Below are 21,261 nucleotides of genomic sequence, written 5' to 3'. Positions count from 1 at the left end.
ACAAACACTATCGTGAGCTATTTAACAATACCGTGAGCTTTTCCACAATACCGTAATTAAAATTGTACCGTGAGGTCAATAGCGAAATTGTATCGTACCGTGAGATTTTGATATCGTTACATCCCTAAGATGAGGAGAAGCTTAGCATTCTAAGAAAACGGCACCACAACCACGTCTTGCCATTCAATCAGAAGAAGTCAAAGCTGAACTGACATCTTTTTATGTAGATCCGGATGCAGACCCACTTCAATGGTTGAAGTAGCATAAGGCAAACTTCCCCAGGCTCAGCAAAATTGCAAAGAAATAAATTCCGGCAACAGGTGCGCTTTCTGAACGGGTGTTCAGTGCCAGTGGGAACATTTTGACCTGTTCTAGAGCATGTTTGAAGCCTGAAATAGTCGACAAATTGGTCTTCCTGTCAAGAAATCAGTAGTGATATCATGTTTTCAGTTTTCATGATTATGCAAAAAGTGCTTGTTGTTTGATTCACAAACTACTAAGTTCCTTTTACATATTTTGGTTTTGCTCGACTTTAACAGCACAATACAGAAATGTTTGCTCTTCAGAATGCTCTTCAGAAACTTATCTCAGACAATTTTCAGCCATGTAATTTAAACTTTCTCTATTCACCTCGACACTTCCTGCCTTAAGATACAACTGGCAAGTTGACTCAGTCCTGGGCCGTCTTTTGGGCAGTGCAATCTCGGGGGGCCGCACGGCAAGCGAAAATGTAAAAATATTATTAATAATAATTTTGTTAAATGTATACTAGCATTGACTTTGTGCATTGAAATTGTATTTGCATATTTGACCAATGAAAGACTGTAGCTCTTAATATCATATGAATGATTTGAAATTAAGAAGGGATGTCCCAATAAAAAGTTTTGGGACCTCGGTCTGATCAGAGTCATTTTATTTTCAGTATCAGCCGATCCGTGTCCCGATCCGAAACATGTGCTAGGTGCACGTTCCAGGTATATTAAGGTTCAAATATTACTATTTAACAGTTCAGCATGCTAATGATAGCCCTAACATAGGCCTATCTACAAAATTATAAATGCAACACTTTTGTTTTTGCCCACATTTTTCATGAGCTTAACTCAAAGATCTAAGACTTTTTCTATGTACACAAAAGGACCATTTCTCTTAAATATCCTGGCATATCAAGATGCTGAATGGACAGCATGATTATTGTGTAGTGGTGCCTTAGGCTGGCCACCATCAAATGCCACTCTAAAATGTGCAGCTTTATCACAATGCTACAGATGTCGCAAGTTTTGAGGGAGCGTACAATTGGCATGCTGACTGCAGGAATGTCCACCAGAGCTGTTGCCCATGAATTGAATGTTCAATTCTCTACCATAAGCCGTATCGAAAGGTGTTTCAGAGAATTTGGCAGTACATCCAACCGGCCTCACAAGTGCAGACCAGGTGTAACCACACCAGCCCAGGACCTCCACATCCAGCATCTTCACATCCAAGATCGTCTGCCACCCAGACAGCTGTTATAACAATCGGTTTGCATAACCAAAGAATTTCTGCACAAACTGCCAGAAACCGTCGCAGGGAAGCTCATCTGCATGCTTGTCATCCTCATCGGGGTCTCGATCTGACTAAAGTTCGTCGCAGTTACCGACTTGAGTGGGCAAATGCTCACATTTGATGGCGTCTGGTACTTTGGAGAGTTGTTCTCTTCACGGATGAATCCCGGTTTTCACAGGGCAGAGAGCAGAGGGCAGATTTGTGAACAATATTTGAGAGAAATAGGCCTTTTTGGGTATAGAAAAAGTCTTAGATCTTTGAGTTCAGCTCATGAAAAATGGGAGCTAAAACAAAACTGTTGCATTTATAATTTTGTTCAGTGTATATTGTAGCAAATCTAATGAGAGAATTTGTCGTTTCAACTTATTTAAATAGCAGGATTAGATGAAAGTTTAAATGCTTTTATTCCAGCTGGACAGGAGTTTGTCCGCATGAGACAGAATAACAGAGCTTCATTTGACACTGCCTCAAAACTAAAACACCCAACACAATACTGCAAGTATACTCTGTGGTTCATACATATCTTTGAAATAAAGAGAAAACAGCTTCTATGTTGTGTTAGCGGACAGCCGCAAAGATTCTCATCAGTGTCATTGACGGCATTTACATGAATAACCAGTTTTTTTTACATGCAGTCCCACGCTCAAACTCGCCATGCTTTAATTCTCACCACACACGTCGACGCTTTTGCTTGCCTAGGACTGTCCCTGACATCCGATTTTCTTTTCAGAAGACAAGACATTTTAAAGTAACATAATTTATATTTGAATGCCGTAACGTGCGAGTTCAATCTGATGTTGTAACATGTTTGGTGTTGTGACATTCAAATATAAATCTTGACTCGACTTCAGTGTTTCTTTAACATGTAAATTCATAAGACTTATCATTACAAAACAACAAAAAGTGTCAATTTAAAAATAAATACTAATTAATTTGGCGGAGGTCTACCACTGCCCATACGGCCCACCAGATGGCGCTACGAGGCCCACCGGTTGAGAATCCCTGCTTTAACAAATCACCCTACATTTTAGCATTTAAGAATGCTTACCATTGAACATAGTTACACTACGAGACATGATGATTTCTTGTTATCAGATGTTTTTCAGCATTGAAAATCAAGCATTGTTATCAACAGGTTGAAGTGGTTTTATTTTTCTCAGTGTTAATGTATTTAACAAACAGTGGCCTTTGGCTGTAGAGGCAAGATGGTCAAGTGTTGTAAGTGTTTAGTGTCAATTGGTGTAAACAGTATTTTTCATTTAAATATAATTATATTTAAGAAAATAAATTTGTAAAAAAGGATAATCATCTAGTTTAGTATATTAATATGGTTACTAGACTTTTTAACATAATTTGTCCAAGATTATTAAGAAAAAAGGTGTGTTCAGCATATGTCCCAATAAATGTTGCAAAAAAAGAATTCAAATAACTAAGAACATCCATGTTCATGTGACTTTTTAAAATACATTATTTTTATAAGTATAGTTACATTCCATCTAGGTGGATAAAATATTTAATATTTCTCATTCTTTGGCAGTTTCACCATTTTACATTTTCAGGTACCCCCAGTCTTAACTTTTATAAAAAAATGGTCCAAATGTTATTTGTAATTACACAAAATCAACATAAAAACACAATGTACATTTTAAAATATCTGATTCGTGCTTTTTTTGACACTGACCCTTATTTAAATTAAATAAATTGCTACAACCAAACATGTAGCCGTTGACCTAACACGCAGCCATTGACTAAACATGAAAACCATCTGTTATCCATTAAATTAGCATAGCAAATGGAGGCTATTTCACAGATAAAAGATTGAAATTCTGTAAATTTAGAAGTGGTGCTCTATCCCTTCTTGAAATTGACCCCATGGACTGAGATCTGCTCAAGTATTACAGTTTCATCAAACACAATGAATTAACATTGCTTTACAAGCAACAACCTCTGAATTAAGATCAAATTATGTTTTTTAAAGTCATATGCCCAGTCAAATATGTATTTATAAACACATGTGAAAGTGGCCCACTTTGAATGGCTAAACTTTGACCTCATGACTGTGTTTGCTATTTATACAGCAAGATTCCATCTGTGCCAGATGCCTCTGAATAAGTTTGAATTTTTACAGCATAAAAACTGTCCCTTGTCACTTTCATTGCATCTCTAACAGAAGCAACATCTGTTAGACAACACAGAGAAGCATTGAGCCGCAGGTTTCACACAACCAATGCACCACAACCCATGACAATTCCGTCGAAGTTACTCAAATTGTTCCTTACACAGACCCATTCATGACTTATTCATTAACATGCCAAAAATACATTCTAGGAACCATTAACAGTCTTAGAGATTCAGAGTAAGGGAAAGACAATGTCCACATGATACACATGAAAACAGGACTAGTATTCATACACATGAGAACAGAAAACTAAATTAAAAGTGCTGCCAGTATTTATCGACCTGAACATGTTTGCTAAAAAAGATCAGACAGAGATGAATTTTTTGTTTCTGTGTCAGTCTTTGCTTCAAATACCAGCCATTTTATCTAAGGTCCCATCATATGCTGTCATATTTCTAGAAATGTCCTAAACTATCCATAAATGAACTATGTTTGACTGTGAGTCATTCTGTAGTAGTCTGATTAGGGATGGATGAGAATGACTCCCTAAGTAGCTAGTTGACTAAAGTGGACTGGTACAGCTTTTTGGTTAAGGTTGGGATGAACGGGATGAGACATTAGAGATATTTAGAGAGCTACTGACCTGTTTTAGCTGAGCCATTACCATTTAATTAAAAGAAGGGTTAGGGTAACCCTTAAATCATACCGTGATTAAACCCTTTTAAATAAATAAAATCAAAAGCATAGTGTTGATTTTTTTAAGTTCTTCTGCCTTATTCAACATTCAAAAGGTTAGATCCTATCTCACTCAGCATGCGCACAACTCCTTGTCCACGCCCTGGCCTTAATTCTAAGCGGTATGTGTGGAGAAAACCAGGCACTGCTCATTAACTGTGCAATAAAGTCCCAACAGTGAAGCATGGTGGTGGCAGCATCATGCTGTGTGGGTGTTTTTCAGCTGCAGGGACAGGACGACTGGTTGCAATCAAGGGAAAGATTAATGTGGCAAAGTACAGGGATATCCTGGACGAAAACCTTCTCCAGAGTGCTCAAGACCTTAGACTGGGCCAAAGGTTCACCTTCCAACAAGACAATGACCCGAAGCACACAGCTAAAATAACGAAGGAGTGGCTTCACAACAACTCCTTGACCGTTCTTGAATGGCCCAGCCAGAGCCCTGACCTAAACCCAATTGAGACCTGAAAATGGCTGTCCACCAAAGTTTACCATCCTACCTGACAGAACTGGAGAGGATCTGCAAAGGAGTAATGGCAGAGGATCCCCAAATCGAGGTGTGAAAAACTTGTTGCATCTTTCCCAAAAAGACTCATGGCTGTATTAGATCAAAAGTGTGCTTCTACTAAATACTGAGCAAAGGGTCTGAATACTTAGGACCATGTGATATTTCAGTTTTTCTTTTTTAATAAATCTGCAAATATTTCAACAATTATGTGTTTTTCTGTCAATATGGGGTGCTGTGTGTACATTAACGAGAAAAAATTTACTTAAATGATTTTAGCAAATGGCTGCAATATAACAAAGAGTGAAAAATGTAAGGGGGTCTGAATACTTTCCGTACCCCCTGTATCTTAACTTTTACCTGTTTTTGCCCACATTCAAAGTGCAGAGGGTTTAGGTGATGATTGTGATGATGACTTTGTTATTACAATAATAAATGAATCAATAGTGTTCACATAAATTGTTCAGGGAAAATGTAGTGAATTCACCCTTTAGAGGACATGTTGTTTCTAAGCAGTTTTACAAAGGTAAAAAATGTGTGCCTTGTAAATTCTCTAGTCTGTTTCCCAGCACAATTCAATCCAAACTTGTGCTAATTTATATTGTTGTTTCTGAAAGACAACTGAAGAAACTTGATATAGGCCTAACTACTTCGTTCATTGCTGATCATAGTGGTTTTTAAACAGTTTTGAACTTGATCTAAAATCCTGATAGAAAATTATTATTCATTCTCCAAGCTAAATCATATGTACAGTTAAACCAAACAGACACGATATGTATTAAGAATTAATATGAATATATACACAAACGTGCAGTTGAAAAAGCTGAGAATGAGTTGGACGGATCACTCGAGATCAGATTGAGAGATGTAGTCTTCACTTCCTAGCATAAACTGCTGCAGCTCTTTGTTGGCCAGCAGGGCACACTTTATTTACTTTAAACAGATGCGATGGGTTTATCTTGGACAGCTAGAACAGATATTTTGTGTCGTCATTAGTGTGTCGAATTGGCAGCTAACAGCTTTAACGCTACACAACACTAATACTTTAACTTTACCCTTTGCCTTACGCAGTGATTTAAATTAAGAAGTAGGCCATGCGATAACACTCTTTTATACTGAACTCGCCGAGGTAGAGAGAGTGAAAGAGATCTAGCGTCTTTCACTCTATAACAGATAAACTTTGCAGTTAATTCTCGGGTCACAAGCATCGGAACAGTGTGGCGCGTTCTACAGATCACAGATCAACAGAACAACACAGATGAACCGTCCTCTAGCCCACATGGGTTTTACTGCTACTATTGCTTTGGTATATTTGATGTGTGGAGATTTACATTCTCACCTACATGTCTATGGAGAAGTGCGTTTTTCTCTCGACTCCGCTGCCGGTATACTGCCACTCCTGTCTGAGGATGCTCAAACGCAGACACGCGTCTCTATCAGATTATGAGCAATTTGAGATTTTGAGCAAAAATAATGCTCTACATAAACCTAATCAAAATTTTTAAATTACATTAGTACCCAAGTCGTGACTGTATGGTCAGCGTTGGGGTGGCAACTTAGGTGGCAAAGCTCATTTTAGGGAAGCAGCTGCCACCCGGTGCCACCACTGTGGACTGGCTGTATCTGTCTTTTATAAATGTGATTGAACTAAATACTGTTAGAAGATATGAAATACACTACTCTATAGGTCCTCAAGATTAATATGAGATTGGCCATTCGTAATACGGTACACCACGATAGGGAAAATTCACGGTTATTGCGGGAACGTCAAATCACCATTTTCTGGCCTTTTCTTTTCCTTTGACTGAATAAAATAACCCTCCGTTTATGTTGCGTAAGCATCATATGCGTCACGCACTCTGATATAAACAGTCTCACGTGGATAAGAATGGGGGGACAATCTTTGGGGGGAAGGCGGAGCGCTGCCGACCTAAGGGGAAATGTTGAAGTGTTTCTGAAAACCAAATAGAAACAAATAGTCAAACTAAGATGCCAAAATTGCATGGATTATCTTTCCATTTGCATTTCTGACAGTTGAAGAGTTAGCTATATGGCAGTATTTTAATGACATTAGTCTTTGAAGCAAAAAAGCATGTTGAATTACCACTAATCAAAAATAAACCTGTTGCATTACCAGTGCTTGAATGTTTAGAGTCTGCAATTCAATATGGTTGTACAATAAAGATGTGAATATTTCAAATTCAAAAACAGTTTCACCGTTTATAAATTCAATAATCAAAATTCACCTTTTAAATTTCATTCCAAAAATTCTACTTGTTTTAAAATACAACCTTTAAAATTCAACAGAAAAATTTCAGTTGATATTATTTCGTTTAACAAATTAGCTTGCACAAATTCAGGGGAATTTGCTTGGGAATATGCTTGGGCATCTGTTCCGGATGCCTCCTGGACACCTTCCCCGGAAGGGAACAATTATTTTAATTTGAAGTTGAAGATGTAATGCAACACAAACGTATCGTTCCACAAAGAGCTGCTTTTAAATGTCTCTTAAGCTATATAAGCTATCCTACTGCTTGCTATCCGAAAAAAAAAAACATAAATTATCACTATTGTTGTACTGAAACTTACAGGTTAATATTTCTAATGAATTTAAGTGTCAGTAAAAACGACTATTTGAATATTAAGCCATGAATATTATGTTACATATGTATTTGACTATGCATGTTAAATACATTATTGTACAGCAAGTAAAGTGGGCATCTTTAGCTTAATCATCACCATTACATGTGTTCTCTTACTAAAATCTGGTATGGAGTAAAAGGGTTTTATCCTACTAAATTAAACACCTGGCAAATTATCAATAAGCTGTACTTTCTTTTTATTTCTTATTATTGGTTTATATTTTATAAGGTTATTAAACTTGTTTTTGACACTATAACACTGATATTGGCTTATATTTTATGATGTACTGTATATAAATTTCCTTTACAAACATACACACGCACAGAGTTCAGATGCAAAAGCCTCTAAATCTATCAGACGACTTTTCATTTAAATTTAAATTCAGCAATACCAGATTTTACACTGGGCAGAGTATGGTATTTAGCGGGTTTTGAAGCTAAATTATTTGAGTAACGTATATATTGTGTGTTTAGAGGAAAACATGAAACAGTACTTGCGGGACTCGAAAGGATAACATTTCCAAAAAAAAGCATGAGGTTTGAAGCCCTGTCACTCCAGACATTCTTTGACACAGTGGTTGCATGACAATAGTCTCCTGTACTTAACAACTTGGAATGCCAAGCTATGTCTGTGCATCCCTAGTGCACCTTTGGGGAGACCAGTGAGCTTTTGTGGGCAAAGGAATCTAAACAGTTGCTCACCTGTCTAGTTAAACATATACAAGATCAGCGTCTCTGTCTAGTTAAAATGTGTTTGAGAAAGCGTAACGGATTACATGGATCACGAGAGGCACCTCAGCCGATCAAAAAACAGCCCCTACCCTTCTTTCCTGCATTTCACTGAAGGTTGCAGGATATCCATCGAGTGTCTTTGGTAACATAGTTATGACGCCATTGACAGGCAACTGCCAGACACTAGAGCTGCACGATTAATCGTTAAAAGATTTGTCCTACTGCGCACTTATATCTGTCACTATGGTAAAAACATGTTTTCAGGTCATTTTAAACTGTTTATAGGTTAATACTGTGTTGGTGTTAATCAGTCGTATCAATCTTTAAAGACTTCTTCCATCTGTAGATGTCAGGGAAATTTATCAATCATTCTAAAGACCTTTGATAGCAGGTGTCACCTTATGAAGTCACTTCCATGCATAAACACTTTTTATAAAGTTTAACTTTTACATTTGATGTAAAACAAAAAAGGTAATCACTTTAATTTACCTATGGTAATTGTTGTAAATTAAATAATTGTAAATATTTACTTTTTATTTGTCATTCAGAATTGTAAGATAATCGTGATCTCTATTTGAAACACAAAAGAATCGTGAATCTCAATTTATCCAGAATCGTGCAGCTATACCACAATGCCAATTTTCTCACAATTTACAAATAGTTGGAAACATTTGGGATATTGTAAGTAATCAACTGAACAAAATATATAACACTGGCCTAGTGGTTTTTGGGTATTGTACTGCAAAAAAATTACATATTGTAGTTTTAAATTATTTTGCAGTGTAGAATATTATAATCCAACAGTTTTTGATTATTCTTATTTTTGTTTAATTTTGAATGATACTTTTTACATTTAGGCATTTGGCACACGTTTTTAATTAACTATTTTGCTGTAAGCGTACAGAGTACATTAGATTCTTTCAGCAGTCAGAATATCTATAAAAAGCACATTTTGACCATTCAGTTTAAGCAATAGTTAAATAATAATGGCTAAATAAATAAAAGAAATGCAAAAAAACGTGTTCGGTATTCAATATTCAGCAATGAGTTTCATGCCCTGCTTCTGTGATCAGGACACCTCCTCTCCCCCAACTGTGATCATTGGACTGTGTGTGACCCGGCAGAATTGAGAGGCCGGGTGGAGTGGTGGTTGGGGGTGGGTGGTGATGGATAAGTAAAATTGTGCAAGAACACACTCACACATTACAAAAAGGCTTCTGGCTCTGGGCACCAAGACAGCTGAGCAAGACAAGAATGGAAATTAATAATCTCAGAACGCTATTCCTGGGTCAACTGCTGCTATTAATATTCTGTTATTCTCATTTAGTTATGTCAAGGATAATTAATTTCAGACCTGAAAGAGACTCTGCAGTTGGAGTTTCCTTATGGGAGCCACTGATAAGAGGATTTTCGTGGAAAAAGGTTTTAAAAGATTGTATTAATGAAATTGCACAGCGGGAAAACTTATGCTGTGCAGGAATGAGCAAATCTTTATGTTGCTTGGTTGGGGAGCACTTGGAATGACCAAATCTTTATGTTGCTTGGTTGAGGAGCACTTCGATCACTTAAAGAGCAGTGATCTGATGTAGTTTCACTCCACATCCAGACAGACTGGATCATTTGTCCCAGCACAGCATGATTAATTCGTGAGCTAGACTTCAAGGGAAACTTGATAGAGATACACAGGCTTAAACAATAAAAACATGGCTGCATTCATCAGCCATGGGACAAACAAGAATGCATGCTTATTTGAATCCAAATACTGTCACACAGGTAAGTCTATTCATCTTCCAGCCATTTCAAGAGTGTTGTAAGTTTTGCATACACTGACAGTGGACAAAGACAAGGACAGACGTAGTCACATTACTATCATTGAAACAAAGTGTTAGACTTAAGTTTAATTATGGTTTTCTTGTAACCCTATTTATTGCAATAAACAGTGGGACTTGCTATCTAGTGGAATCTCTATGGAGTGTTAGCTTACATCTTTTTAGACAGGCTTGGTTTTTACTCATTTGTAAGGAATAACAGAAGATCTGATTCTGAAATCAGGCTTCAACTCTTATACAAATAAACAAATATCCATTCCATTTTATTTCATGTAATACAAATGATTGATTGGAGAGCTGAAGATGATCATTTGGTTTTCAGCTTTACATATAATGGAATCTTTTACGTTATCTTATTTTAAAAACAATTATCTTAAGATTTTCTGCATTTCTGCAAGCATGTTTTTGTCACATGCTTAAGAATAAACAGGCAATAAACAACAAGAAGCAGTTAATAAAGAGGTACCAAATATCACAATGGCCCTGGCAGGGTTTCCCTTAGCTACTGTCTTTGTGATAAGGTTGAGGGTTTGTCTCTGTGGCACAATAATAAAGAGCTCAGAGCTAAATAAGAGGCAGCTGTCAATCATTTGAGCCTTTTTCCCTAAACAAAGCGTTGCCAGGGAGACCCGCAGGCTAAGCTGGGAATGCACTACAGAAGTGAGATTCCAGTTTTGGGATAAAGGGGAGGGACCGAGGAAAATCTATTGAACTGTTCCCATATTGGCCTCTATGGGTTCCCTACTTTCAGATTAAGTCTCAGAGTGGCCACAACCCACCTCAAAAGGGTTGTTCTATTAAAAAAAACAGGGTGTCTGTGGCAACCACATCTTGGGAGACAGAAAAGGGGGGAAAATAACATCACATTTACACTGCACTTTTCCCTCATTATGAAATATAAAAGAAATGAATACTATTCTACGCTGATCAAGTAGCCCCGCTCCTAGGTATGACTATCAAGATTTTTATTGGAAACACTACTAATGTTAGGGATGCACAATATTATCGGCTGATATTGGCTTAAAAATTTTATATTGGCATCTGCCTGATATGAAAAATTACACAGATATGCTCTGCCGATAAAAAAAAGACGTGTTGATTATGTGTAGACGTTCTGACATGAGCGTGCACTCACAAAGACACCAACTTTCAGATAGCATATTAACGTACATTTTCTTAAACTGTCATATAAACACAGGGTTGTGTTAAAAACACACCAGGTTTAGGTTAAGAGGTTGTTATGACATTTTGTGGTACCATTAAGAGCCCTACATATTTGTGTTGTTCAATGACAGTAATAAAAATGTATTTTGGTTATGATATGCATTTTTTTATATACCGCATTACTGGTGTATGTCGCTTAAACAATGTGCAGAACGCGGCGCAGAGCGACACACTTTCAGTGGGGTCCCATTTCACTGTTGCCGGCCATTCACACAGAATGCGTCTTTCTATGGACTACTGTATCATACTTTTTCTATATAAACATGCGCTAAATGGAGGCGTTTGCATTCTGCACCGGTTTTCCACACTAGTAAATTATCACATGATCCCTTTAACTGGACAAAAACCATTATCTAGCCTACTTTTCACTGTGAGATTATAAACCCTTTTCCAGCAGTTCTGCACTTATGTGTGGATACACCTGTGTTGGAGGAGACCTTTCTTTAGGGATCATTGGAGAATGAGTGCGATTAAAACACACCAGCTCTATGCACCTCACCATGGCTTAGAGATGCCCTCTTCAACCAGATCATTTAATACACAGATATAATGATGTGATTTCTGACACATATTAAAACAAAGCATGATTCATTCATTTTATAAACTCCATTTATATTAAGGGAAAATAAACCGCATGATTCAAACAATGTAGCCGGCACTGTGCTGTTTATTCAGAATAAATTATAGTCAGTCCAGCAACAAGACAAGAAATACCAGCTAAAGCATAAGTGTGTTGACGTTTCGACGGTGTTGAATTTATGAATATATTATAAATCATCTGTCTGTCTAGAGAGCTAGTATGCAGCGGATGCCAAGAAAGGTATAATAGCTTAATAGGTTTGAGACCCAGCCGCAGTCTTACCCAGCTTTGCACGAGAGTCTTCCAGCTTCTGAATTTGGTTCTCGATAAATAGCATCGCCACCCCAAACGCCAGAACAGCCATGAGATGGAACTTCGGCGGCATCATGATCCTCAGGAGCCCCATCAATGTATCGGATGATTATCTACATATCATGCCGTAAAAATGTGAATGAGAAGCGTGGATCAATCCGTCACTGGAGCAGTTATATCGACTCCAGCAGAAGATCTGGATTTCGTGCAAAAATACAGCAAAGTTGCAGATATGGTAACCCAATACATCAGTGAACACACGGCATTTCAGTCTGTCTGTCTGCAGTAGGTTGTATTTTGTCAAACTCATGCTTTGTGTTGATGCACATTCATGCAGCCCCGATCAGCCGCTGCTCCTCTGCGTCACACAACAACATTGAGGTTTTATTCCTCCGCGGATTGAAATGAAGCGAGTGAAACGAGACGGTAGTTAGAGCTCCATCTTTCGGATTGGATGTGTTCATGAAAGACTACATGAATGCATCATGAACAGGATTTTTAACCCTTGTGCATCCATAAAAAAAATCACATTTGGGCTGAAAAATACGGTGGCCCACTTGTGCACAACACAAATAAATTTAAAACGTAATAAAGCCACAACATCACGGAAATGCTCCCGACCACTAGGGGGCACCAACGTTCTTATTATTGGTCTTTATTTTTAGGGGTACATACAAAGAGCACACGACTGCTTCAGACCACTATACACATTAACACATAAAATGACTGATGACGACTGAACTTTCTGCTAAACCAACAAATATATTGATCTATTTACTAATATAGATGAGCAAGCTTTGCATTATATTCCCGTTTGGTTAGTCATAAAACCGCAATGCTCAAGGCTCACGTTTTTGTTTTAGAGGTTATGAATGCCTAATAAAGGTTAAATAAATTGATAATGAAAACAACATTTAAGAGTATATGTGTAGATAAGAATTTATTATTCATAAATAAACTGAGATAGGAGAATGTGGCCTTGTCTGCATCTAAATGCAGATTTAAAATTTAAAATTACTTTAATCAAAATAACAATAAAAAATACAACACGGTTTGATTGCTGGATAACATTCTGATCGCTTAGCCATCTGTTACGTCCTATGTTATATCATCTGTCTGGGGGTCGATGTTTTTTTTTCCTCCCTCCTTCTTTTATCTCTCTTTCGCTCTTATAGTGGAATCCCAGCAAACACAGAACGTTCCCCTAACGTTCCCCTATGGTTCCCATTTGGTTTTTTCGTTGGGAACCACAGGGCAACGTTCACAGAACGTTCCCTGTAGGTTAGTTTTTTCCTAACCAAAAGCTAACGTTCCCGAAACGTTCCCTGCAGGTTAGTTTTTTCTAACCAACAGCGAATGTTACCGGAACGTTCCCTGCAGGTTCGTTTTTTCTAACCAACAGCAACAGCGAACGTTACCGGAACGTTCCCTGCAGGTTAGTTTTTTCTGACCAACAGCGAACGTTACCGGAACGTTCCCTGCAGGTTAGTTTTTTCTGACCAACAGCGAACGTTACCGGAATGTTCCCTGCAGGTTCGTTTTTTTTTAACCAACAGCTAACGTTCTCGGAACGTTCCCTTCAGGTTATTTTTTGAGGGTAACAATACAACCAAAAACGTTCTGTACAGGTTCCCTCTAGGTTATTAACTAATGAAAATTAGCAAACAATCGCAAAAAGTGCTCGCTAACTCTCTTTCAGATTCCAATTACCATATTGCACACTTCGATTTAAAATCATATTTTTATATTCATAATTTATTGAGAAGCATCCTTATATAAATGCATATATTTTCTTAGAAAACGAAAATAAATAAACGAAAAAAAAAATTGTCAAGTTACATCTTGCTCGCATGCGGTGCCCGCAAACTTTGAATGCGGGCAGCCTATAGGCAGGTCTGTGGCCACCGCGCGCGCACAGAGCGACTGCCTTCTGAGAGGAGCCGGCCGGTCCCGTCAGTTTCCTGAGGTAAAATACTTTTTTAACTTAATCAGCATATAAAAAAGATACCTGTAGTGAGCTTGTAAATTGATTGTAAATGACATTTAAAACTACGAGAAAGGTAAAATAGTCTAAGTTGTGAAACTGAGGCCATGTACGTGTGCCATAGCTGCATATTCCACTCTAATTGAAATCACTGACTGTTTTCCTGAGGTAATTATTTGTACTTAACCGGTCGAATTTTAAGCTTAACGTATAAACCTAAATGTAAATAACGTTATGCTTAAAAATGTAAAAAAATAGTTTACCTAGTGCAGCAAGAATAAGATCGGTTTCACCACTTCAAATTAATCTACTGCCGCTTTCACATGAAACCCACAGAACATTATCATAAAATGGACTCCCTATACCTACATTTCATGTACATGTAACAGTAAGCTATAGCACATCTATGAGTACCGTCTTTTCTTCTTTTTATAGGCTACAGTCACCGGTTCTTTCAGTTAACGTCACGTTGTGCTAATGGGGCAAATTCGCACGGATTAAGATAAAACAATTCGTTTGATAGTTACACCTAACGTTACTTATAATTTTTTTTAAATCAGTGTTTCCCAATCCTGGTCCTGCAGTGCCCCTTCTTACTTGTAAGTGGGTTTCAATATTCTTCCAATTGCTGGAGCACATATAAATTGAAATGTACATACTCATAAATCATATAAATCTGTGAATTTATTCCATTAAAAGAATTATTTTTTCCAGAGTCAATTGGCATCTGATTGTATAGTAAGTAAAAAACATAGCAGTTAATCTGCATTTCTTGTTTGCCATGTTCCTCATATTTTATGTCATGCAATTTAGTCATGTTTGCTCTTTTTTTGTGTGTCAGCAGCTACCTCTACCCCAAAGGATCTTTTAGGAGCCCTTTCACAGAGCGTCTTCGGCATATTGTAAGTATATGTTTTTAAATACTTTTTATAAGATGGATCAATGGGTTTAAAAAAGATTTGTAAATGTTTTTAGTAAAACACATTGTACTGCATGTACTTTCATTTGTATAGAACTCTTCATATAATTGCCAAATAATTGTATTGTTTTCCATGTTGTACTGTGGCTTTGAGTAGGAAAAGCCTCTGCTAAATGCCTTGACTGTAAATGAATTGCAGGCATATTAAGGATCAACATCAGTCACTGGAGATAAAAGCAATTAATAACTATTTCACATAATAATGATTAATTTCAACTACAGTGTTTAAGATCCGTCTCACTCATTTAATTTTTCTTTTGTTTTCAGATGATGCTGAAGTGAAGATAGTGCTTCTGTATTTTAAATAATTGTAGCTTTTATATTTGTAGTCTCATTCTACATTTAATAAATAGTCATTATGATATATGTATAAAATTAAATATTACCAGTTTAACGTCTTAAAGTTTTGATTTTCTTTCTATTTGTTTTATTTATAGCTATTTGTAGCTATATATATATATATATATATATATATATATATATATATATATATTTCTCATGCTACATTTAATATATAGTAATTATTATGATTTGAAAATGTAATTTTGCCAATTAGTTTTACGTGTTAAAGGTATTATTATTTTCTTTCTCTTTGTATGTTGTTTAAGGTTGTTTATGCACTTTAATTTAATAAATTTTGATTTATTTAACCCCAGTTTTTGTTCTCTGAGCAACAAACAATCTATAACACGTGATTTTAGACTCATTTCGTTCATCATACCATGGTTAGGAGAACGTTATCGTAACGTTATGAGAACGTTATCGTAACGTTAGGATAACGTTATCGTAACGTTAGGGTAACGTTCCCCTAAATTACAGGGAACGTTCTATTAACGTCAAGAAAACTTTCCTGGAAAACCAACAGGGAACGTTAGAATATCTGTTCTGGGAACGTTCTAGAAACCACGCGCTAATGTTCCCAGAATGTTCTGGGAACCAAAAATTGTTTGCTGGGATGATACGGCCACCTGATTGACTAATCCATCTGTCAATCATCGGGATGCTCAGTGATGATGCATCACGGCTCAGGTCCGTAGCCAGCCTATTGAAAGGGGAGGTTCTTTTTGCAGTTTTTCTCCTCATTTTGTATTTAATTATGAGGTTCAAATACTTCATTTTGGTGACCTTTTTGTGCTGGATTAGCTTGCGATTCGCGTACGCTAGAATCTCAGGCGAAACGCGCCGCAAATAGGTCATTGCGTCTTTGCATTGACTTAACATGTAAATCACTCGCGCTTAACGCTTCATTCGTGTTTGGTGTGAACACACTATAAGGCATTGTTCAGAGGGCCGGTCCAAATCTGTGGTTGGGCCACATTCGGCCCGCGGGACGTAGTCTGTGGACCCCTGTTGTAGACTATTGAGTGGCTAAATCCTTTTAATTAGAAATATATATATATATATAACCCCTTCACCCGCATCATTCAGAGGCGATGCTTCTTCACGTTGCTTTGAAAAGTGTATTGCGAGAACTCACTCTGTCTGCACGCGCGGCACACGCCCAGCAACAATAATCATATTAATTTGAAACAGCAACCCAGAAATTTGTCACAAGCATTGATTAAAACAATGATGACAATAATCACATGAAAAAAACGAGTTAAATTCTGGACCTTTGGAAGCTGAGGGGGGGTTCGTTCGAACCACCCGAACCCCCCCTGCCTACAGGCTTGCGGCTTCACCAATGAGGACGCGCCATGTTGACCTATAAAGAGTGCACCTGTGTTGGCTTTCAAATTAGCACATATTTCTCTGTGATTGTTCTGTGATGCATGTTTTCCCTGTAACGTTGTGAAACCTAGTGTTCTTTGAGAACTTTGAATGAAAGGTTCACTCTGGCATTTTCTCTGTGAGTTGTTTGCCGTTTTTGTTTCTGTTTTGGTCGTTAGACCTGTGACGACGCGGGAAAGAGAAAAGAACGGATGAGATATCACGTGATCTACATTTGCCACACTGAGTGATCAACTGTGTATAGAACATTAGTTTAGCGACTCGTGCCAATTTTGTATGTTTCGGATTTATTTGGGGTTGTTTGAGAAAGTTAATTCAGTTTAATTAGAAATCTTTTTAATGTTGCACTCCTCATTCTCCCTAGACATAAAAGGGTTTGTGACACCATCTTTCAAAGGGTGTATGTTCTTCTCACGCACGCACACATTATTGAATTTATAATTTAAACAACTTGTATTTTCCTTGAAAAGCGCTCTGTTTGTCATTTAAAAAAATCTATATAATAATAATACCCAGTGATACCTTATCTAATTGTATTTTTGTCAGCATTCCTAAAAATGTTCCTGTATGTTCAGCGCCTGGGCACGGATGGACAGTTTATTGGAATTTCCACTCCCAGACCTGGTGAGCTGCTACGGTCGGAGATATGCCTACGCGGGCCAAGATCTCCCTTTGTAAGGCATCATAATCTTCATTCGACCGGGCCGGCATGGATAAATACGCCCACTGGGCTTCCCCGGTCAGGAATGGCGTCAGGATTTGTACCCACTCAGACTTACGTATGGAGGAACGTCTTAATGTCATCCAGGTCTCAGAGTTTGGTCAGGTGGCGGCTGCGCGATGTTCCGGGAGAGATACCCTGGCATCGGTTGACTGAAGGCTTGCTCAAGTCTCTCTTGCCGGACCGCAAGCTGTTCGTTGAAGGACTGCTGGCATGTGTTCAGATCCGTCAAGCGACAAATGATCTCCTCCATCGTTTCCAGCCCGGAAGGGGTCTAGACTTCGGGAGAGAGAGAACAACGGAACCCTGTGGAGCTGAGAAAAATAAAAAAATATATATTATCACCAGGTTCACCAGCTATTTGGCCCGTGTCAAAATGCCCGCATTCTCCACCAGTCAACACTTTAAAGGGTGAACAAAGCCCAGGAGGGTGGTTTATTACACAACACTCGTGGGTAAATAGAAACAAACAAACTACTCCAAAACGGTGCCAGTTTTGTAGGATTTGTAGTGGTGCTCTGTGGTGGTGATCGTGGTGTCTTCCTTTTAGCGGGTCTGTGGTTATGCCGGTTTGTCAGGTGCTGGACTCTTTAAAGAGAAAAGAAGGGTCAACGTCATGCAATCTCTGGAGTTGTAACTCACTGTCTCTCTTCTCTCTCCGGTTCTTATATCCTCCGTGAATTGGCCGCAGGTGCTGACGATCGGCAGGTTGATGTCATTGATTGCCTCTGTATCCATGGCGTCGCTTATTGGGAATGGGCCAAATCGGAACAAGATATATATATATATATACATATACATATACATATATATATATATATATATATATATATATATATATATATATATATATATATATATATATATAAGCCCACACATAAAGCATTGCAGAAACCACAAACTTAACCAACACCGATCCTACAACATAAAGAATAATATCAAAGTAGTAAAACAATTACCTGCACGCAAAGCATTTAAAGTGGCAGTCCGGAAGATTGGTTTCTTTGTCGCCATCTCAGTATGTAATTGGTACTGCAAGTGATGTATCCCCGAATGCAACCACGGGTCTAAAATGCAGACAGTTATGGTCATATACAGTCAGGTCCATAAAAATTGGGACATCGACACAATTCTAATATTTTTGACTCTATACACCACTACAATGGATTTGAAGCGCAGACTTTTAGCTTTAATTTGAGGGTATTTACATCCAAATCAGGTGAACGTCTAGGAATTACAACAGTTTGTATAAGTGCCTCCCACTTTTTAAGGGACCAAAAGTAATGGGACAGATTAACAATCATAAATCAAACCTTCACTTTTTAATACTTAGTTGCAAATCCTTTGCAGTCAATTACAGCCTGAAGTCTGGAACGCATAGACATCACCAGACACTGGGTTTCATCCCTGGTGATGCTCTGCCAGGCCTCTACTGCAACTGTCTTAAGTTCCTGCTTGTTCTTGGGGCATTTCCCCTTCAGTCTTGTCTTCAGCAAGTGAAATGCATGCTCAATCGGATTCAGGTCAGGTGATTGACTTGGCCATTGCATAACATTCCACTTATTTCCCTTAAAAAACTCTTTGGTTGCTTTCGCAGTATGCTTCGGATTTATTATCCATCTAATCTGGCCTTCCTGTTTTTGAGGCTCACCAATGGTTTACATCTTGTGCTAAACCCTCACTATTTACTCTGGTGAAGCCTTCTCTTGATTGTTGACTTTGACACACATACACCTACCTCCTGGATAGTGTTCTTGATCTGGCCAACTGTTGTGAAGGGTGTTTTCTTCACCAGGGAAATAATTATTCGGTCATCCACCACAGTTGTTTTCTGTGGTCTTCCGGGTCTTTTGGTGTTGCTGAGCTCAGCGGTGTGTTCTTTCTTTTTAAGGATGTTCCAAACAGTTGATTTGGCCACACCTAAAGTTTTTGCTATCTCTCCGATGGTTTGTTTTGTTTTTTCAGCCTAATGATGGCTTGCTTCACTGATAGTGACAGCTCTTTGGATGTCATATTGAGAGTTGAAATCAACAGTTTCCAAATGCAAATAGCACACTTGAAATGAACTCCGAACCTTTTATCTGCTCCTCGTAAATGGGAGAATGAGGGAATAACACACACCTGGCCGTGAAACAGGTGAGCAGCCAAGTGTCCCATTACTTTTGGTCCCTTAAAAAGTGGGAGGCACAAATACAAACTGTTGTAATTCCTACACCGTTCACCTGATTTGGATGTAAATACCCTCAAATTAAAGCTAAAAGTCTGCAGTTGAAGCACATCTTGTTCGTTTCATTTCAAATCCATTGTGGTTGTGTATAGAGCCAATAAGATTAGAATTGTGTCGATGTCCCAATATTATTAATATTTATGCGTGGGGTCAGTTGTGGTCTAATGGTTAGAGCGTTGGGCTTGTGATCAGAAGGTTGCCGGTTCTAATCTCAGTGCCAGCAGGTCATGACTGAAGGGCCCTTGAGCAAGGCACCTTACCCCTGATTGCTCTGCAGTAATGTGTCACTGTATAAAAACTACTTGTAAGTCGCTTTGGATAAAAGCGTCTGCCAAATGAATAAATGTATATGTAAATGTAAATCATGTCCGGGAAATAAGTCCGTAAATTTGAGAAAAATCACAGGCTTCACCTTTTACGTGCGAGTGTGTCACATGAAATACAGATGTGGGGAGATAATTTCGAAATCACACGAGGTCCCCCAGATAATACTACTTTGTAAACTCTCATCAGTTCGTATTTCTTGGTTTTTAAAACTGATGAATCCCCAGATGTAAGTGCAGCGCTTGGCGTTTAAAAGTAAAAGTGTCCACACGCGGACTAGCAGCCGCCAGCCGGATCCTGAAATAAGGATATCTGGAAAAGTTGACCCTACAGGGAAAATTACAATCCATTATTATTATTACAAGCTTTCCGTGGTGAATCCAGCAAGGGTAGTGAGACAGTTTTAAACACCGTTCTTTCATGTACTTGCTCAATAATTAGTTTTAGTTGATTTTTGTAAAGAAAAAATACCTGAGTCCCTGATGATTGATTGACGGTTTATTGGTAGGCGGACTTCCATCACTAAAAAGACCATACAATACAGAGTGTTGCAATTCTCATTTATAGTGAAGAGAAGCGTGCGCAAATATACAAACAAACAAACAAACAAGATGCCGAAAAGTTTGGACATTCGAAAGTTTTCCTTCCATCTACTCGTCCTCCCGGGTCTGATCCAAAGGGGTCGTTTAAAAACCCTTCATAGTTGTGAATGAGTGTTAAGATTTTGCTGTAGATATAGCACTGGTGTAGTGAATCTACACTTTGCTGGAGAAGTGTTAAGAAACTATCAGCATAAAAAACCCATGTAATTCGCCATTGTTCTATTTGTTTCTTCTTCTTCATTGTGTTTGATGTTGTCTTCTCATTTTTGCGTACTTCTGGGTTTACACGGAAATGGGAACGCCGTGGTTTTCAAAAACTTGCACTTGCACCCGTTTTCAAAAGTTTGCGTTATCAGTCCCCTAAAACGCTGTTTCCGTGTAAACGGACAGCCAAATCACATAAGTTGTTTTGCGCTTTCACTTGAAAACGGTCTTGTGTAAACGACCCCTCAGTCAATAGCATCTGGCTGCAG

At 38.1% G+C, this 21,261-nt stretch overlaps 1 protein-coding gene across 1 annotated transcript in view; it reads right to left on the bottom strand.

The window, feature by feature from the left end:
* Positions 1-12,626, bottom strand: part of hs2st1b (heparan sulfate 2-O-sulfotransferase 1b) — a 44,891-nt gene extending 32,265 nt beyond the window's left edge. Inside the window, exon 1 of the mRNA XM_079460764.1 lies at positions 12,191-12,626. Coding sequence (XP_079316890.1) covers positions 12,191-12,314 — 124 coding nt within the window. The 5' untranslated portion in view covers positions 12,315-12,626. The remainder of the gene's footprint in view (positions 1-12,190) is intronic.
* Between the last annotated feature and the right edge of the window lie 8,635 nt (positions 12,627-21,261).

This window comes from Barbatula barbatula, assembly GCF_947034865.1.
Source record: "Barbatula barbatula genome assembly, chromosome: 7".
Lineage (NCBI taxonomy): Eukaryota > Metazoa > Chordata > Actinopteri > Cypriniformes > Nemacheilidae > Barbatula > Barbatula barbatula.
This window is presented reverse-complemented; position numbering and strand designations above follow the sequence as displayed.